Raw genomic sequence first — 14,228 nt, 5'->3', positions numbered from 1 at the left:
GCCCCCCGGCTTGGCGCCTGTACGTTGGGGTTCACCCCGGTGGATGAGAGGGTAGCCTCCCTCCGCCTACGGGTGGGGGGACGACGACAACTGATTGTTGTTTGTGCCTGTGCACCAAACAGTAGTTCAGAGTACCCACCCTTTTTGGAGTCCTTGGAGGGGGTGCTAGAGAGCGCTCCCGCTGGGGACTTCATCGTTCTGCTGGGGGACTTCAATGCTCAGGTGGGCAATGACAGTGAGACCTGGAAGGGCGTGATTGGGAGGAACGGCCCCCCCGATCAGAACCCGAGCGGTGTTCTGTTATTGGACTTCTGTGCTCGTCACGGATTGTCCATAACGAACACGATGTTCAAGCATAAGGGTGTCCACACGTGCACTTGGCACCTGGACAACCTAGCTCGCAGTTCGATGATCGACTTTGTGGTCGTGTCATCATGTGATCCCTGATGCAGTCCACCTTAAATTCGTCTGTCACACCGACAGCACAACTCACCGCTGGTCTGCTGCCCTCGTTCATGTCCTGTATTATTCTAACATACTTCTCTGCCACTCCAGACATCCGCATGCAGTACCATAGTTCCTCTCTTGGTACTCTGTCATAGGCTTTCTCTAGATCTACAAAGACACAATGTAGCTCCTTCTGACCTTCTCTGTACTTTTCTATCAACATCCTCAAGGCAAATAATGCATCTGTGGTACTCTTTCTAGGCATGAAACCATACTGTTGCTCGCAAATACTCACTTCTGTCCTGAATCTAGCCTCCACTACTCTTTCCCATAACTTCATTGTGTGGCTCATCAACTTTATTCCTCTATAGTTGCCACAGCTCTGCACATCACCTTTGTTCTTAAAAATGGGCACCTGTACACTTTTCCTCTATTCCTCAGGCATCTTCTCACGCACTAGAATTCTATTGAACAAGCTGGTCAAAAACTCCACAGCCACCTCACCGAGATGCTTCCTTACCTCCACAGGAATGTCATCAGGACCAACTGCCTTTCCATTTTTCATCCTCTTTAATGCCTTTCTAACTTCCCCCTTACTAATCATTGCCACTTCCTGGTCCACCACACTTGCCTCAACATATTTCCATCTCTATCCTTAATCACCCTAACCTGCTGCACATCCTTCCCATCTCTATCCCTGTGTCTGGCCAGCCTGTATAGATCCTTTTCTCCTTCTTTAGTGTCCAACCTGGCATACATGTCATCATATCCCTCTTGTTTGGCCTTTGCCACCTCTACCTTGCCCAGTGTCGCATCTCAATGTATTCCTTCCGCCTCTCCTCGGTCCTCTCAGTGTCCCACTTCTTCTTAGCTAACATTTTTCCTTGTATGATTTCCTGTACTGTGAGGTTCCACCACCAAGTCTCCTTCTCTCCTTTCCTGCCAGAAGATACACCAAGTACTCTCCTGCCTGCCTCTCTGATCACCTTGCAGTGGTCCAGTCTTCTGGAAGCTCCTCCCGTCCACCGAGAGCCTGTCTCACCTCTTCCCGAAAAGCTGCACAACACTCGTCCTGTCTCAGCTTCCACCACATGGTTCTCTTCTCTGCCTTTGTCTTCCTAATCTTCCTCCCCACCACCAGAGTCATTTTACACACCACCATCCTATGCTGTCTAGCCACACTCTCCCCTACCACAACCTTACAGTTGGTAATCCTTCAGATTACATCATCTGCACAAGATGTGCTGCTACCTCCGCTCTTGTAGGTCACCCTATGTTCGTGCCTCTTCTGGAAAAAAAGTGTTCACCACAGCCATTTGCATCCTTATTGCAAAGTCTACCACCATCTGTCCCTCCAAGTTCCCTTCCTGGATGCCGTACTTATCCATCACTTCTTCATCACCCCTATTACCTTCACCAACATGTCCATTACAATCTGCACCAATTACGACTCTCTCTCTGTCTGGGATGCTCAGAACTACTTCGTCTATCTCCTTCCAGAATTTCTCTTTCACCTCTAGGTCACATCCTACCTGTGGGGCATAGCCACTAATCACATTGCACATAACACCCTCAATTTCAAGTTTCAGCCTCATCACTCGATCTGATACTCTTTTCACCTCCAAGACATTCTTAGACAACTCTTCTTTTAAAAAAAAACGACTCCATTTCTCTTCCCATCTACACCATGGTAAAATCCTTTAAATCCTGCCCCTAAACGTCTAGCCTTACTGCCTTTCCACACAATATATCAACCTTTCTCCGAATCATCATGTCAACCAACTCACGAGATTTTCCTGTCATAGTCCCAACATTCAAAGTCCCCACATTCAGTTCTAGGCTCTGTGCTTTCCTCTTCTCTTTCTGCCGAAGAACCTGCTTTCCACACAGAGCAGCCCATATTGACAGAATTTATTTTTTGCAGATGTATTAAAAAAGAAAAACTGAAATATCACACAACCATAAGTATTCAGACCCTTTGCTCAGTATTTAGTAGAAGCACCCTTTTGAGCTAATACAGCCATGAGTCTTTTTGCGAATGATGCAACAAGTTTTTCACACCTGGATTTCGGGATCATCTGCCATTCCTCCTTGCAGATCCTCTCTAGTAGTCAGGTTGGATGGTGAACGGTGGACAGCCATTTTCAGGTCTCTCCAGAGATGCTCAATTGGGTTTAAGTCATGGCTTTGGCTGGGGCATTCAAGAACAGTCACGGAGTTGTTCTGAAGCCACTCCTTCATTATTTTAGCTGTGTGCTTGGGGTCATTGTCTTGTTGGAAGGTGAACCGTCGGCCCAGTCTGAGGTCCTGGGCACTCTGGAGAAGGTTTTCGTCCAGGATATCCCTATACTTGACCGCATTCATCTTTCTTTCGATTGCAACCAGTCCTCCTGTCCCTGCAGCTGAAAAACACCCCCACAGCATGATGCTGCCACCAGCATGCTTCACTGTTGGGACTGTATTTGACAGGTGATGAGCAGTGCCTGGTTTTCTCGACACATACCGCTTAGAATGAAAGCCAAAAAGTTCTATCTTGGTCTCATCAGACCAGAGAATCTTATTTCTCACCATCTTGGAGTCCTTCAGGTGTTTTTTTTTTTGCAAACTCTATGCGGGCTTTCATGTGTCTTGCACTGAGGAAAGGCTTCCGTCTTGCCACACTGCCATAAAGCCCCGACTGTTGGAGTGCTGCAGTGATGGTTGACTTTCGAGAACTTTCTCCCATCTCCCGACTGCATCTCAGGAGCTCAGCCACAGTGATCTTTGGGTTCTTCTTTACCTCTCTCACCAAGGCTCTTCTCCCCCGATTGCTCAGTTTGGCCGGATGGCCAGCACTAGGAAGGGTTCAGGTCGTCCCAAACGTCTTCCATTTAAGGATTATGGAGGCCACTGTGCTCTTCGGAACCTTAAGTGCAGCAGAATTTTTCTTGTAACGTTGGCCAGATCTGTGCCTTGCCACAATTCTGTCTCTGATCTTTTCAGGCAGTTCCTTTGATCTCATGATTCTCATTTGCTCTGACATGCACTGTGAGCTCTTATATAGACAGGTGTGTGGCTTTGCTTATCAAGTCCAATCATCCATCCATCCATCCATTCATCCATTTTCTGAGCCGTTTATCCTCACTAGGGTCGCGGGCGTGCTGGAGCCTATCCCAGGCACAAACAACCATTCGCACTCACAGTCATGCATGCCTACGGGCAATTCAGAGTCTCCAATTAATGCATGTTTTTGGGATGTGGGAGGAAACTGGAGTGCCCGGAGAAAACCCACGCAGGCACGGGGAGAACATGCAAACTCCACACAGTCGGGGCCGGGGATTGAACCCAGGTCCTCAGAACTGTGAGGCTGACGCTCTAACCAGTCGTCCACCGTGCTGCCTCAAGTCCAATCAGTATAATCAAACACAGTTGGACTCCAATGAAGGTGTAGAACCATCTCAAGGATGATCAGAAGAAATGGACAGCAGCAGTTAAATATATGAGTGTCACAGCAAAGGTCTGAATACTTATGACTGTGTGATATTTCAGATTTTCTGTTTTAATAAATCTGCAAAACTTTCAACAATTCCGTTTTTTTTTGTCAATATGGGGTGCTGTGTGTACATTAATGAGGAAAAATTAACTTAAATGATTTTAGCAAATGGCTGCAATATAACAAGGAGTAAAAAATTTAAGGGGGTCTGAATACATTCCATATCCACTGTGTAGATATATATATATATATATATATATATATATATATATATAAGAATAACTTTTTAAAAACTGATAAAAATAATATGCAGAAGTAGGACGTATCAGTACCATACTTAATATGGCATTATTTGCGTGTATACATGTTTGTATGTATGTATGTATTAATCAGTTTTTAAGATACGGATACTAGAATTTCCCTCAAGGTTACCCTTATATATTTTGTTCATAAATAGATAATTTGATAACACAAAATGTTTTGCAAGCCATTATTTTGTTTTCTCTTTGATTTTCTATGTAATTTTTGTTATTATTATGTTTCCATATAATTATCATTATTAGTATGTATGCTAAATCCATCCATCCATTTTCTGTACCGTTTATCCTCACTAAAGGATTATTATTTTTATCATACACAGTACTTTGTATTTTAGAAGACATTTCTTCTAATGTATTGCGAGACATGTAACGCTACACGCAAAAGCCTTTAGTGGGCAGCACGCAGCAGAAGTGGAATGAGCGCATGCGTACTCACGTGATCGCCTGTACAGGAAGTAAATAAAAAGTATTCCCGCGTAGTTTCGTGTTTTCAAACGATTCCTAAATGCAATTATTTGACAAAATGGACGAGCTTTATCTGGATAACATCGACGAGTACGTCAACGACCACGACAGGATAGTAAGGACGATTTTGTGTGGCTTTACTGTCAGGTTCGCAGTTAGCTTTTTTTGTGTGCGTGTATGCAACGGCGTTTGGAGTTGCCGAATGTCCATTGACACAACTGACGATTTAAAGTTAATCTCCACACTGAATGGCGATAACAAGGCAAATAAAACAAAAATGTTCAAGTCATGTTGTTTTACAGACTATTTGGATTAATTCGGCATCAGTTTAATCTCGGAAAAGGCGTTGCAAAAAGGAACAATGACACTTGACGTCAACTGTATTGTAGCTACCGAGTCATGTATTGACAAAAGCGCATTTAACGTAAATCTCACATACGGCATGATGTTCAACGTCATATTGTTTAAAATGCTTTTAGGACTAATTCGGCGTTGGTTTCATTTCTGAAAAGGGGTGAAAACAGTGCAAAATGACTCTAAACGCCAACAATCATCAGTTTGTAACTGCAAACCACAACTACTCTGAATGGATCGAACTTGGCTCAAATTGAAGATAATTTAATTTCAAATGTGACCTTAACGTCAACGAGACTCGTCCTGATATTACCATGGAGGATCTTGTTTATGAATAATAAATAAAATAATGTAATAATATGTCTGTTCAACAGGTGACATATAAATGGCTGAGTCTCACTCTTGGAGTCCATGTTAACACAGCTAAACAGTGAGTCCTTTTGTTTTATTGTAAGTAAAAAATGATGATTGTGATGATTTTAGTGATTAACACAAACAAATTATGAAACGCAATACTTTATTTATGTTTACCCAGAATGCTATATCACTACCTGGATCACAAAAGGAAGGAGAGCTCAGCTCAGCTCCATGCAACGTACTTGGTGTCGGGAAAGTTTGTGGATAATGGTCACACGGTGTGCTAAAACAACTCAAATCCTAAGTTTTTTTTGTTTTTTTTTTGGTGGGGGTGACTTCTGATTATTTATAAAAATATTGTTTCTTCTCCAGAGTCATAAGGTGTCAGTGGTGCGCGAGGAGCAACTGGAAGGTGTGTCAATTCATCCACATTTAATTAGTTTCCCCAGATTCACAAATTCTGTCATTCTAATTGTGTGCGTGTTCGTTTTTTGCAGATTTCAAGTCCAAGATGAGTTTGATTGTGAGCGTGCACGTTTACAGCGTCCAGAAAGCTCTACTAAGGGACAGCGGGCCGCTCTACGCCGTCGACTATGATGCCGTCAAAGACAACCTGCTCAACTGTAGCAAGTACGTCATTCTCGAAAGGGTTTGACCCCACATTGCAGGGTTGTTAAACACTTTTTTAAATGGAACTATACATTGCACAATGTATAAGAATAAACTGATTTTCCGAAATGAAGAAGTCCTTCAATTTAAACTGCTGATTAATCTGAAGTAATTACCTGTTTAGTGTCTATAAAATGCCACATTAAGCAACATGTTCTTTGGGTATCACAGCAATGCCCAGATACTTGAAAACTAATTTGTGAGTGGTATGGGGAATAATCTGATTAGACCCCGATAGTGTATTTTGACTGCTGCAACATTATTCTCATGGAACTAGGACTTTTGTTAAACTATTGTGTTTTTGAAAATATAATATACACATAATATATTATGTGTTTCGGCCTGTCTTGATAGCAAATCTTTTAGACAATATGTTTTCCCAAAAACTATCATGGCAAACAATAATATCAATGTTTTTTATGCCACTGATGTAATGATAGTAGAGCATAATAATTCAAGTAAATCCTTTTTAAGAACAGCTCACTTTTAATTCTAATTCTAAAAATAATGAACATTGACATTGTAATGTAGAAAAATAAATAAAATGAAAAAATAAACGGACTTCAACTTCTACAAATATTAAAATTGGGCACAGAGGTATAAACAGTGTAATGCCTCAACAGGCAATATACTGCTTATCAATTATCCAGTTGGTTAAAGTGCTAAGTAGCAACATTAATGACAACACAAGTAGATCAAAGCAACCTGTATTGTACAATTTGTACTACTTTTTAAAAAGTCTCTCAGCCTTTCTTAAAACCCTGCTTTGTCAACATGGTCAACGGTTACATCGCTGACAATAGTAACACTATAATGTATATAATGTGAGCATACGTGCGCCATATACGCTGTCACGTTTGTATTTGCGTTGTTGAGCAAAGACTTCCATAATTTCAAGATAACAGGAAATGTCCCACCGTATTTTTTGTTCCCAGCTGAAGAACTTGGGTGGGATGGTTGTGTTCAAAATTGATTTTGCCACTTTGAGGTTTTAAGTTGTGTTGTCTTTGTTGCAACTTCACACAATTTGAATGCGATTTCGAGCGGCTAGTCATGCACCACGTCAAGTCCCCCCCCCCCTCCTCCTTGGACCCCTTCCGATTTGCATATCGGTCCAACCGATGACGTCGTCTCCACCGCCCTCCACTCTGCCCTCACACACCTGGACTCTAAGGAGTCATATGTCAGAATGCTGATCATAGACTTCAGCTCAGCATTCATTACCATCATCCCTAAACAACTGATCGACAAACTGGACCAGCTGAGGCTCAACACTGAGCTGTCAGAGAGTTCAGATTCCTGACAGGCTGAGTCCACAACAATCTCTGGTTTTTTTTTCCCACGTTCAGGGCGAGACTGTTGTCCATGCACCACCCAGCAATGCAGCTCACCTCACTCCTGTAGTCTGCGTTGCTGATGAGACCCACCACAGTTGTGTCGTCTACAAACGTGATGAAGATGTTGGAGCTGTATGTCGGTGTCCAGTCATAGGTCAGCAGGGTGAAGAGGACGGGGCTCAACACACAACCTTGAGGGGCCCCCGTGTTCAGAGTGATGGTGCTGGATGTGTTGCTGCCGACCCGTACTGCCTGCGCTCTCCCTGTCAGAAAGTCCAGCAGCCAGTTGCACATCGAAGTGTTGAGCCCCAGCTGGTCCAGTTTGTAGATCAGTTGTTTAGGGATGATGGTATTGAATGCTGAGCTGAAGTCTATGAACAGCATTGTGACATATGAGTCCTTAGAGTTCCTACTCAAAAGGTTACTGGACCTCTCAAAAGCAGGGTCTTCTTTTGGCCCGAAGAAATTATCCCGGAACTACATTTAGACAACCGTTCACATGGCCCAAACACACAATGGTACTTCAAAAGTTCCTAGTTTTTGCCAGCATGTGTGATGACCGAGTTTGTCCATCACAGGTACAGCGCCATCCGCTGCCCCGGTGCCATTCCCATGTCCTCAGTGGAACGCAACACGCGGCAAGCTCCGGCTCCTCCTGTTCCAGAGCCGCAACAGAGCAAGAAGCCTTCCACGATCGGTGACGCTGCTTCCAAAGCCACGGCGACCAACGGCATCATGGGAATGTTCGCCGGTAAAGTCGCAGCGGTTAAGAGCCAAGACGGTGGGAAAGAGGTTAAGTCACCTCCTCAGGAAACAGCGGATGAGGTTTGTCTCCATACAACCTCTATTGAGCCAAGGCCAATAATGTCACTGTTGGGTGGAATCCTCGCATCTCCAAAATGCCTTCTTTTCAGGAAATTAAAAAAACGGCATCTTGCTTGCGTTCCAAAACACCGCATGGTTTAAATTGCTATTATACCTTGTATTGCTATCATATACCATTGCACACTAACATCAACACAACAACACCCCAAAATCATGTTAAGTCGCTAATTTAATTCACAATAAATTGCTAATTTGTTACACTGCCAAAATGGTCTTGACACATCACCACCACCAGCTGTGCAGATCAAAATCCGTGCTCTCACTGATTCCCCCCCCCCCCCCCCCCCCAATTAGAGTTGGGCATCGAGAACCGATTGGAACCGGAATTTACATTCCGGTTCTTCCAGAATCGTTAAAGTTTTTTAAAATTCTGTTCCCAGTTTCAGTGCCTTAAGTCCCCCGACCCCAAAGAAGTGGCGAAAACCAACGAAGAACGCGCACTTGTGCCCAACGGCAGCGGCGAACAAAAGTGTGTCTATGTTACAATAAATGAACAGTCACCTCAGTGCAAGACTTGGATTAAGATTATATTGTGCAAAGGAAGCTTTCACGATGTGTAGAAGTCTTGACGCACTCCTTCCCACTCCGAGCCTCAGTGTACACCACACAAAATTTCAGTCAAGTCAATTGGGTGAATGAAACAATAAAGTACATCTATGTCAACATTGAGGCACCTAACAAGTTGAACGGTGGGTTGCATTCTTGCATTAATGGTTTTTAGCGTTTATTTCAAACCAATGTAAGATCTGATGACGGCACAAAAACAGGACAATTGTCTTTATCTGTGTACCGGGTATTACTCAATGTGTGCATGACATGGCTTATTCAGTTTTATGAATGACAACAGGTGGATCCACAGGTTAATTATGTACCTTGTGGAAGCGCATGGTGTTATTCTGTCACTATACGTCACTGGCACAGATAGATGAAGAAAGATATGTTATTTGTAGTAAATAATTATTTTCAGACCAATCAAGTGAAATTGGTGGTTGAGAGTAATTCATTTAAAGAAAACTGGAAATCTGACTTATATATATATATATTCTTTTTTTAAGGTGGATGTCCCTAAAGGTAAAGCATCGGCAAAATCCAATCACCTGATGAACTTCTTTGGCAATCAAAGCACGAGTAAGTGAATAATGAATTCTCCATCCATCCATTTTCTGAGCCGCTTCTCCTCACTAGGGTCGCGGGCGTGCTGGAGCCTAACCCAGCTGTCATCGGGCAGGAGGCGGGGTACACCCTGAACTGGTTGCCAGCCAATCGCAGGGCACATAGGAACAAACAACCATTCGCGCTCACAGTCATGCCTACGGGCAATTTAGAGTCTCCAATTCATGCATGTTTTTGGGATGTGGGGGGAAACCGGAGTGCCCGGAGAAAACCCACGCAGGCACGGAGAGAACATGCAAACTCCACACAGGCGGGGCCGGGGATTGAACCCGGGTCCTCAGAACTGTGAGGCTGACGCTCTAACCAGTCGGCCACCGTGCCGCTAATGAATTCTGTTTATTAAAAAAAAAAAAAAAAAAAAAAAAAAAGTTCTGATGGATAATACATACACATGCTGATGTGAAATTATTTGTAAAACGTAAATTCTCTGATTTCAGAGAAACAAAAGAAGCCTGTAAAGAAGGAGGAAGAAGCGGCAACGCAGTCTTCCTCGTCGCAGCTGCAAGAGCCGGAAAAAAAGCAAGAAGAAAAGGTCACGGCGGAACTGCCGAAGCACAACAAAAAAGACGCAAGGTTTGTGAGTTTTCAATGACTGGACAATTCATTAGGTACACCATCCTTTCATGAGCCCAACACAAAAATTCTGCCAGATTGTGTTTTACTTTTGCGGTTCCACCATATTGTTCAATTACTGAGAGAGCCAGATTATGATGTGGGGCTAATTTACATACAGTAATAACAGCCCCCACGCACTTTCTCTGCCTGTAAATTTGCAGCGAAGGTTTGGTGAAGATTAATAGCCACTTTCAAGCGATGGACCTGAGTAAAATTTTTGATAGGGGTATTTTTGTTTGGCGATTGTTTGTGAGATTTGCTTGTCTGCTGCACGAGCCACCTACACAGATCCAGACATGAATTTACCGGTGTAAGATGATTGCTTGGGGATGAAGTGCTGCATCCACAAGGGAATATGCAATCCATGCTTTTACTGGTTTATGGGGTCTCTCGCTTAGTAATAATTAGTGCACCTAATGAAGCGACTGCTAATGGGGTTTATTTTATGGTGATGATCTCTTGTTGCGTATTAACTTTTTTTTCTTGTACGTCATGAAGCAAAACCAAACGTCAGCAGAGTTCTGACAGTGAGGAGGAGAAGATGGAGAAGAAGAAGCGTCGAAGGATCAAGAAGCCAGTGCCCGACAGCAGCGAAGACGAAGACGGTAAAAATGTCTTACCCAGTGGCGGCTGGTCAATAACGGCACTAGTGGCGCTGCACGACAGGTCAGCTCAGTCACATTGAATAAGAAAAAAAAAAAAAGTTAAAGAATAAAAATTAAGCCTGCGACCCTAGTGAGGATGAGCGGTAAAGAAAATGGATGGATGGATGGATAATGAAAATTAAATATTATAGTAAAAATATTGCAAATTATACGTATATCTTTTTTTAGATGAGGAACATAAATAGTATACTGTTAATGGTGAGCAAAATGTATTTGTTTATATCGCCGCTGTCTCATTTCTTCATGTCACTTCCTGTTTGGGCGTGCAGCCGATGTGCTCGAATTCCAGCGCCCACAGCCAAAACACGATAAATTTGCCAACTACACTGAATAGACTCAGAGATTCTGTCGTGAAATTAGTATGGAATGCACACATTCCCTTTTTTTACCTGCCGTGTCACCTCCTTAAAAAAGCAAAGTTAGAGCTTTCTTTTGCAACAATGACAAATACATATTGCCGAGTTGCGGTGTACTCAGCGGGGAAAGCCTCCCGACCTCCCTGCAGGCAGCGATGTCAGCCCTTCCAAATTTGGGCATGGTCGGCATTGGCCACACTGGGGTAGCGTTGTCTTGGAGCGCTGCTACGCAGACCTTTCATACTGAGCAAGCGCGATGTGAAAACACCTTTACCGTCTTTATATTTGTCACATCTGTCCGGTTGGGCTGTACTGTTCCACTCTAGTCCTGCAGGTAACCGTCATGCGCATTACACAAAATTGGATGCCAAAAACCACACATAGTCAGTTTCTGAGATTTGGTTGGTCACCTCCCCCCACTCGGCTCCAATGCAAGCAGACTGTAACAGCTTAAAAAAATAATAATAATTCCTTGATTTGTGACTTTTATCTGCATCTCTAATGGAATTGGATGACTGCTTCATCAATGGTTTTAAAAAATATTTCCTTTTAAACAGGATTTTTGCAATTGATTTTCTCGTCTTTCTACATCTTGTTTTATTGTTGATTTCTGGGTTCAGTGCTTTTATCCTCTGTGGCCCTTTGAGATTTTCTTTTAAACGAAAATTTCTTTACATATTACATTTTTGTATTATTTCATTAAAAGGTAGTAGATGAAAAGGCCATTAAATGGTGTTGAAATTACTTTTATGTTTTATCAAATTAAACCCAAGAGGTTTCCTGGCTCTTTTGACAGTACTGTACTACCTGTCTTTATTAAATGTAACACTGAAATATTGTATAATAAAATTCATAAGAACTAAAAATTCAATATATGACTAAAACATGCGTTTTTTTATAACAAGGTACAGTGGACAAGATGGGTACCGAGCCCCACTAGGAATAGCGAAGATCTGTGAGTAATTAATGCTCCCTTGTGAATGCGAATAAGCAGGGATTTCTGCAAAGAATGGAGGTTAAGTTCCCATAAAATACATGAATGAAGGAATTTGTGAATGCGGAACCGCGACTGTGAGAGTCCAATGTATTCATAAATGTCGAAAAAGAATGTATGTACAGTATTTACTGAACTTGTATGTTTGTACATACCCTAACGTAAAATGTCATTTATATAATAAACAACTGGAGGATGCCCATCGGGTTCTATTGTAGTTGTCTACCAACTTGTTGGTAGGTAGATTTATTAAAAATCCATAAATATTCCAGTAAAAATAGTAATTGTCTGCTCTGTCCGCAGTCATTCCAGATTCTCCACCACTGACGGCAATGAAAGAACTATCGCCAGAGCCTGCCAAGGAACCTGTTTCACATGTAAATATAACCACTTTTATGCCTTGTACTGATAATGATAAAGAAGAAAGTATGTTTCTTTACAGCCCGGACTCCCCGGGAATACTAAAATACGCAAGCGCAGACGTGTGCTGAAGTCTCAAACCTTTGTGGACGACGAAGGTTGCATCGGTAAGAAAAGCAGAAATGTCAACTTTCTCCTGCTAGTGGTTTTGATTCTGTTCTGTGGTCGCAGTGACAGAAAAAGGCTACGAGAGCGAGTCGTACTCGGAAGACGAAAGCACTGCCCCCGCCTCCATGCAAGTGGCGACGAAAAATCAGGCCAGAGCAAAAGCGTCGGCGAGCAATGTTAAGAAAGGTCAGAAGAAAACAACAGAAAACAAAGCGACGAAACAAGCTTCCATTATGGGATTTTTCCACCGGAAGTGATGGACATGATGGACATACACTTATTCTGCAAAAGCTTCTGGTGCTTTCATACAGCTGTAATAAAACTCAATAAACACTCATGATTTTTTTTTATATTTGTGTTGATGTTCAATGCATTTTTTAGGTTATGTTTACACTGATGACAAATTTGGATTAGATCTGGATTAAACAAGGTTGGATATTACACTTAGCATCAAAGCCAATTTTCGTTCAAATTTGAGATGACAATGGCAAATACATTTACCACATTAGCCATCCATCCATCCATCCATTTTCTGAGCCGCTTCTCCTCACTAGTGTCGCGGGCATGCTGGAGCCTATCCCAGCTATGATCGGACAGGAGGCGTGGTACACCCTGAACTGGTTGCCAGCCAATCGCAGGGCACATAGAAACAAACAACCATTCGCACTCACATTCATACCTACGGGCAATTTAGAGTTGTCAATTAACCTACCATGCATGTTCTTGGGATGTGGGAGGAAACCGGAGTGCCCGGAGAAAACCCACGCAAGCACGGGGAGAACATGCAAACTCCACACAGGCGGGGCTGGGAATTGAACCCTGGTCCTCAGAACTGTGAGGCAGACGCTCTAACCAGTCGGCCACTGTGCCGATCATTTGCCACATTATTTCAATTAATATTTTGAGTTTTATTTAATAATAATCAGTTTTCCCCCCAAACTACAATTGTTAAACAATGTAAAAAAATTGTCTTTTTTACAGTCCCCTCCAAAAGCATTGGAACGGCAAGGTCAATTCCTTTGTTTTTCTCATATACTGAAGACATTTGGGTATCAGATCAAAAGATGAATATGAGAGTTCAGAATTCCAACTTTCAATTCATGGTATTTACATCTAGATGTGTTAAACAACTCAGGACAGAGCACTTTGTTTGAAGCCACCCACTTTTCAAGTGAGCAAAATTATTGGAATAGACATGATTAAATTAACTTAGTGAATAACTTAATATTTGGTGGCATAACCCTTCTTTGCAATAACTGCATCAGGCCTGCGACCTATTGACTTCACCAAACTGTTGCAGTCTTCATTTAAAATGCTTTTCTAGGCCTTTACTGCATGCAGCCTCTTTAAGTTCTTGTTTGTTTCTGGGGGTTTAGTCATATTTCATATTCATCTTTGGATCTGAAACCCAAATGTCTTCGGTATACAACAAAAACAAAGGAATTGACCTTGCCTTTCCAGTAATTTCTGTATTTCTGAAAAATTTACTAAAAGAAAAAAAATAAAGACAATGCCCAAAATGAACCTTAGCTACTGATGTTGAATGGAATTTTATAAGGTTGTGTTTACACTGATGGCAAATCTGCATCAG

General features: G+C 42.4%; 1 protein-coding gene across 4 annotated transcripts; it reads left to right on the top strand.

Annotated features, from left to right (window-relative positions):
• The first annotated feature begins 4,678 nt into the window (after window positions 1-4,678).
• Window positions 4,679-12,974, top strand: pold3 (polymerase (DNA-directed), delta 3, accessory subunit). 4 transcript variants are annotated; one of them, XR_009769681.1, is made up of 12 exons: window positions 4,679-4,819; window positions 5,433-5,488; window positions 5,594-5,693; window positions 5,788-5,827; window positions 5,913-6,045; window positions 8,000-8,246; window positions 9,362-9,434; window positions 9,917-10,052; window positions 10,593-10,760; window positions 12,413-12,486; window positions 12,552-12,636; window positions 12,701-12,791. XR_009769681.1 is itself a non-coding variant. In XM_061694174.1 (12 exons), exons 1-12 carry the CDS (start codon window positions 4,745-4,747, stop codon window positions 12,892-12,894), a joined length of 1,311 nt encoding a protein of 436 aa, XP_061550158.1. In that variant the 5' UTR covers window positions 4,679-4,744; the 3' UTR covers window positions 12,895-12,974. The 4 variants fall into 4 exon arrangements, 3 of the variants coding, with proteins under 3 accessions (XP_061550158.1, XP_061550157.1, XP_061550159.1); XM_061694174.1 differs by having other exon boundaries at window positions 10,593-10,699; window positions 12,422-12,486; window positions 12,701-12,974; XM_061694173.1 differs by having other exon boundaries at window positions 10,593-10,699; window positions 12,701-12,974.
• The last annotated feature ends 1,254 nt before the right edge of the window (window positions 12,975-14,228 follow it).

Source organism: Phycodurus eques, chromosome 13 (assembly GCF_024500275.1).
Source record: "Phycodurus eques isolate BA_2022a chromosome 13, UOR_Pequ_1.1, whole genome shotgun sequence".
NCBI classification, from domain to species: domain Eukaryota; kingdom Metazoa; phylum Chordata; class Actinopteri; order Syngnathiformes; family Syngnathidae; genus Phycodurus; species Phycodurus eques.
Note: the sequence above shows the minus strand (reverse complement) of the source record. Positions and strands in the feature narration are given on the sequence as shown.